At 36.1% G+C, this 6000-nt stretch overlaps 1 protein-coding gene across 4 annotated transcripts in view; it reads right to left on the bottom strand.

The window, feature by feature from the left end:
* Positions 1–609: 609 nt before the first annotated feature.
* The window catches only part of ARHGAP15 (Rho GTPase activating protein 15), a 315622-nt gene continuing 310231 nt past the window's right edge, over positions 610–6000 (bottom strand). For all 4 annotated transcript variants that reach the window (XM_085227838.1, XM_085227840.1, XM_085227841.1 and 1 more), the window contains one exon: positions 610–1891. In XM_085227838.1, coding sequence (XP_085083964.1) covers positions 1708–1891 — 184 coding nt within the window. In that variant the 3' untranslated portion in view covers positions 610–1707. The remainder of the gene's footprint in view (positions 1892–6000) is intronic.

The following is a 6000-nucleotide window of genomic DNA, read 5'->3' as shown; positions in this document are numbered from 1 at the left end:
TTACTGTTTAAGTACTCAAGACTTGATGTTAACATGAAAAATATTTTCTTGAAAGTAAAGTGAATTTGGGTTCTTCAGAACTTAGTTTCCTTCGGAAATGTTTATGTGGAATACTTGTGATATATTGGGACAGGTTCTTGGTTTTATATTTTTCATTTTAATTGCTGATCATTACCTCTCAGCTTTGCTTGACTGTGGACCATGGGACGTCAGAAAACATCTCGGGGCCAGTGGGTTCACACACTTTTTATGTTTTCTCTGTGTTATTTTCTGCCGTGTTAATACCTGACGAAAGAGCCCGGTCTTGGTTAACGATCAGCCCACATTATATAGATATCTTTACCACAAACGACTGCTCTGAGGAATAATCTTTCCAGTATAACAGTATAAGTACTTTGTAAAATGATGCTAAGTAAAAACTAGAGTAATCCATGATCTGCCGAGGTGATATTGAAGACATATCTCTTGTGCGCAGCAGACCTATGCATTAATCCTATGTTTTGGGGTCTTTAATTGCTTTAAATATTTGCTTCTAGATCTGTGTTTCACACATCTTATTTACATGGTTTATTTTTCATTTTGTGAACAAATCGATAACCAGACAGACTCTTTACCACACTGGATTAGTTTTATTTATTCTCTTTGAACTTGATTAAAAAGCTGTCAAACATAAGTCTACATTTTATCAGCAGAATACTTTTACAAAACAGGGTAGGAGATGTGTATAGCTGGAAACATACATTTCAAAATGAAACAATATTTGATATATTCTAGACAGTTACCCTTTTGTTTATCCATGACAACTGAAACTAACCATCAAATGCATAAATTGATTCAAGTCTAGCCAAGTAATCCTAAGGGCATATGAAAAGGCTTTTTTTTTAAAGGTCTTTCTAGATGAATTTAATGTAGTTCACCAATAAAGCATCCTCAGGAGCACAATACAAATGCTACAGAACATGAGATAGCTGGGGAAAGCGGGCAGATGTACAGTGTGATGAAGAATCAAAATGGATGTTACATTAAAATGAGCAGTCATGCAATGTCTTCATTTCATGTACTGCATTGAAGTAAAAACACCAAAGTTCCAATTTCAGTTGTATTTTTTGAGGCACTGTAATGCAAACAATGAGACTGTGTTTTGTTGGATTTTTCTTTTTCTACTAATTTGTTTAAATGTAATAGATTCAATCCTTTTTTTTCAATTTGTGGTGTAGGGGACTTGATAAATCATCATGTTTTTAACTTTCAATCCATATCAAAGAGAAAGGTAAATTATACTCAAATTCCCTATAAACTATGCGGTATCTGTTTTAATTTGTTGCCTTTGATATACATATTTATTCCATTTCCCACCAATCTCCTCAATTATTCTTTGTCTTTCTGTGCCATTGCATATGTTGGTAAACAGCATTTTCTATGGTCCTTGGCCATATGCTGTATGCTCAGCTTGCAAAAAACTGACACTTGGAGTGCTAGCATAATGAAACTCTCAAAGGGTTAATGCGGAATACATATAGGCAAATGTTGACAATATTTTTTATTCCAATGTTTGAAAATTAAACACAAAATCATCATTAAGTTTTCACAAAACGAGGCATCTGTCACTTGAAAGAAAAAGAAATATTTCAGAAATATGTTTACAGAAATGTAAAAATATTAGACATCAAGACAGATGTGAACGTTTTCAATAACAGGCCCTGTCTGTCAGTCTTCCTCAGAGCCGAAGATCTTGCTGTACTCACTCAGCATAAGTTCAACTATCTGATTTTGGTACAGCATGTGGACTGCCATGTTCCCTGTCTCCTTTTCAGGTCTAAGGAGTGTTGGTCCAAACACAATTCCTAAGCTTTGTGTTGACATAAGATTCACGGATTCCTTGGCTGCTATCCTGTTGACGAAAGGAAATAATTGGTTAAAAAACAGGGATGTCAAAGGAGTCGCTGTTGCATTCAAAGTATACAGAGGCACTTTCCTTTCTCGCTCACTCTCCTACTGGGGATATTTATTTGGTTGAGTTATTGAAAAGGAAGAAAAGAGGGAGAGAAGTGACAACTTCTGCCAATTTGACAAGTAATGAAAAGTGGTTCAGCCATAAGATGTGTGTGGAATGGAGAGCTAAAGACCCACTTAGGATTCATTTATATCAGGGCATGATTTTCTGCTGCTTTCTCATGAATGCCCATTATTTCAGGTGTATCTTGTAAGGGAATAACTTCTGGGCTCATGCATTTAGATACTGAAAATAGAGGTTGCCCTTTCTGTTAAGATAATCAAGCAATGTTAATGGTAACAGTTTTGGTGGCTTCAGGGAAAAATCTCCTTGCTTCTTGTAGCATGGTCTCCTGTGCTGAAAGAGTTGGGAAAACATAAAAGGGCCCTTAATATAAAGCTCATATGAAACACATTCCTTCAGCTAATTTAAATCCAATAAAGTTAGTATGCTCAGAAATGGATTGTGAAATTTATATAACTAAAAAGTCTTTTGCGTGCCTTATCCTGACACAAAATTTCTTAAAAGACACTGAGACCACATACCTTAATGGGATGGCTTAGAAAACAATGGTAAGGATTATAACCTTAGATATCTTTATTACTCACAAATTATGAGAGGGGGACCATTATTATTAAAAGTTGATCTTTTGTCTGCATTAAGACTTAATATTCTTGTGGAAATGACATTAAGGATTGAGAAGCCTGGACTATGAACAATATAGGTTTAATGGACAGAGGTTAGGTAGGCAGTTTTGCATAAATCTCTGCAGCAGTGAGTGGGGACTAAATAAAAATCCATTTCCTTTCGCCCTCCAGAATATCTAAAATATCCTAGGCTGGAAAGACTAGTAAGTGAATACACATATATTACAAGTAAATCACATAGCTTTACAAGGAATATGAACTAAATGTAACCTTAATGTGTAAATGTTTGAATTTACTTCCCTAACTCGTTAGCTTTAACTTAAATACTCCAAGCCCGCTTCTGAAGCCAAGTTCTTCTTTTACTCGTCTCTTCCTATTTGCCACTCATTTACCTTTTAAAATCCAGACAGCAATTTTAAAATCATCATAGCTATCTCTGTTTTGCTCTACCTACTGCTGAACTTACAGCAAGCTAAACTTCATGAGACGTGGGTTCAGGTTCTTGGTACACTGCACAGCAAAAAGTGTCATCTTGTGGATTTCTGCCAATCTTGTCATATACCACATTCCTTGAACACTGATGCTCATGGATTTCTCCACATTTAACTAGGAAATATTACTTAGTTCTGCCTCATACTTTTAACTGTGGTGTCCATTGCACAAAACACTCTCCATATGGCACTAATCAGATTGGCTCAATTATTAGTTTCTTAAAATATAGCATCTTTATTATAAATTAAAAAAAATAATAATTATGTTTCCTCTGTGGTAAGATTAACATATCATCACTTAGGAGTCCAAAAAGTCTCAGAAGTTAGTAGTTTTGTTGCCAAACGGCTGCGTGGGTTTTTGATGGACGTCACACATATTTATCACAGTTTAAAAAGTTTGTAATGAGTGAAAAAGTTTTCCTGAATGCCACTTATGCAGAAGGACGTATAAGGAGCTTGAGTTGTCCCTGCGAGAAGAACTTGTTTCTGCTGAACTTACTATAGGCTAGGTGTTGGAAAACTTATACCGTATTTTCAGATGGCACAGACATAGAGAGGGATGGGGGGTTCACCAGGGAAAAATCATACTGAGAAGCTGTACATTTTATAAAATTAGAGATTAATGTAGTCCTAGCCATGGCTTTGCAGTGAGGTGGCACTGACGATGGACAGCTGGATGAGAAACACTTTGCAGGGAGCAGGAGGCAGTGGACCATAGATGAGCAGAATCAGAAAAAAAGTGGTCAGGGATAAAGGGCCTGATGAAGTGAAAGAAGAGGAAGGATCTGATTTCCTTGTTCTGTAAAATTCAGAGCAAGATCATAGAATCAGAATCATGTTGGAAAAGACCTTCAAGATCATCAAATCCAACCATTAAGATGTTGTTTCTGATGTGAACACAGAAAATAGGAGATGGATGGCCAATCGCTGTGCCCTCAATTGCCATCTTTATGAAGCAGAATGATTCTCCTTGCCTTCCCCGGAGATGCCCTCCTGCATGCTAAGTCCTGTTTGACTGATGTTGCTGCCAGCCATGGTCTGCAATCACTTAGGTCTCACAAAGTGAGAGTATGGCATAAGCCTTGATGTTCCTTGGCAATGCCAAGGAACCTGCTGTCTGGTTTGGTGCATCGATGCGAAGCATGAAAACATCCACATATATATGAGGCCTCCAAACTAAAGTTAGTAAAATAATTATTGTGTGGATAAAACCTCTTGAAAATCCTTGATGTTTTCTGTCTCTTCTTGCAATTGCACTTCCTTTCATGATCATAATAATAATCATAAAAAAAGTCTAAGCCAAGGAAACAGGAATACTTTTCAGGAAAGTTTGAGTATTTAAATGATTTGTGGCAAAATACAGATACTGGAGGGAAAGAAGGAAGGAATTTAATCCAGACTGAAGAAAATTTGGGTCTTTTTGCCATTTTAAATTACAAATATTTACCAATGAAATTCCGTAACTGCTGTTTTTTTTTTTTTTTAATCCACCCCCCCAAAAAATAAGAAATATAAAAAAATCAAAGTAAAACAAAAACAAATATACTCAATTAAAACAGTTACCTTAGCTGCTAAGTGAAATTTCGTTACGAAAAACCTTAAAAAAATGGACAAGAATTCCTTTTTTTGGCACAAAAAAATAAAAGACCAGAGAGAGCAATAAACAGTTTGCAACATAAAAAATGAAAGGAAATTACAGAGCTATGTCTTGTCAAGCCCAAATGAAAGGAACAATGATCCATCAATTTAAGATTATTTTAGAAACAATATATAATCCAGTGCTACACGTATCGGAACCATATCAAGAAATTGAGGGCATTATGGTGTGCAAGACTTTTTCCCCAAAAATAAATGAGCTGAATTCCTAATATCAAGAATGGTGTTGGTCCTTAAATATTACAAGCTAGGAAACAGAGAGTACAGATCTCATTATTAATAGTAATGAAATTAATGATGTATTGAAACAGCAGAAGTGTGTGATAGGAGGACTCAAGTGTCAATGGCAGATATATAAGCAAGAATATTTAGAATTTATGCTTTGGCTGTTGCCAAGGCAACTGTGAGCTGGAAAGCGTGTGACTGAGAGCAGGGCAACCCTACAACTGAGAGGGTCACTGTATGGTGAGTTTGGCTTTCTAGTTTCATTAAACCTACACTTTTCAAACTCCCTAAATAAAATTGTTATTAATTTTGACATTTGGAAAGCACACTGGATTATTACTTCAAACAAGCTAGGTGTTAGGAAATGTACTTCATCCATTTCTGCTCTGTAGAAATGACTGAGGAGGAGAAAGCATTTCAACAGTGACTGATTCCTCACCATTTTAATGTTCTTACTGCACATAAACAAACAGATAAGTCAGTGTCTTTAGGGAGGAAGCTTGGAAAGGATCTGTCTTAATGTAAGCTGAAGCATGTTTGGGAGTAGAGCTGCCCTTTGCCAGCTGAGATGGGAATGGTTTCCTCCAACTTAGTACTCTCTTACTGTTCTAAATTACATTTAAGGGTAAATTTTCAATAGGTTCAAAGAGCCTGCTGCTCTTCCATGAACTAGAAATATTGCCTATGATTAAGGGCAACACGTTATAAGATGATGCTGATCCCTAATTTTGAGCAAAAAAAAAACAAAACTGGAGGGTAAGAAAGAGTCATCTGGTAAATACTGTGGACCAGAATGACAGGTGTAGGAAATGAAATTCTCCGAAGCCAGCAGATGACTAGGAGATAAAAGTAGGTTTTCTTGTAAGAACCTTGTCCATCAGCACTCTGCACAATATTTTATTTAACTGGTGAAGTCACTGCCATGAGGGATCAAAACCAAAGATCTAAACAAAGGCCAAGAAAGATTAAAAATATGTAGTTATAAGGA

The sequence above is a fragment of the Meleagris gallopavo genome, chromosome 7, assembly GCF_905368555.1.
Source record: "Meleagris gallopavo chromosome 7, MGAL_WU_HG_1.1, whole genome shotgun sequence".
NCBI lineage: Eukaryota > Metazoa > Chordata > Aves > Galliformes > Phasianidae > Meleagris > Meleagris gallopavo.
This window is presented reverse-complemented; position numbering and strand designations above follow the sequence as displayed.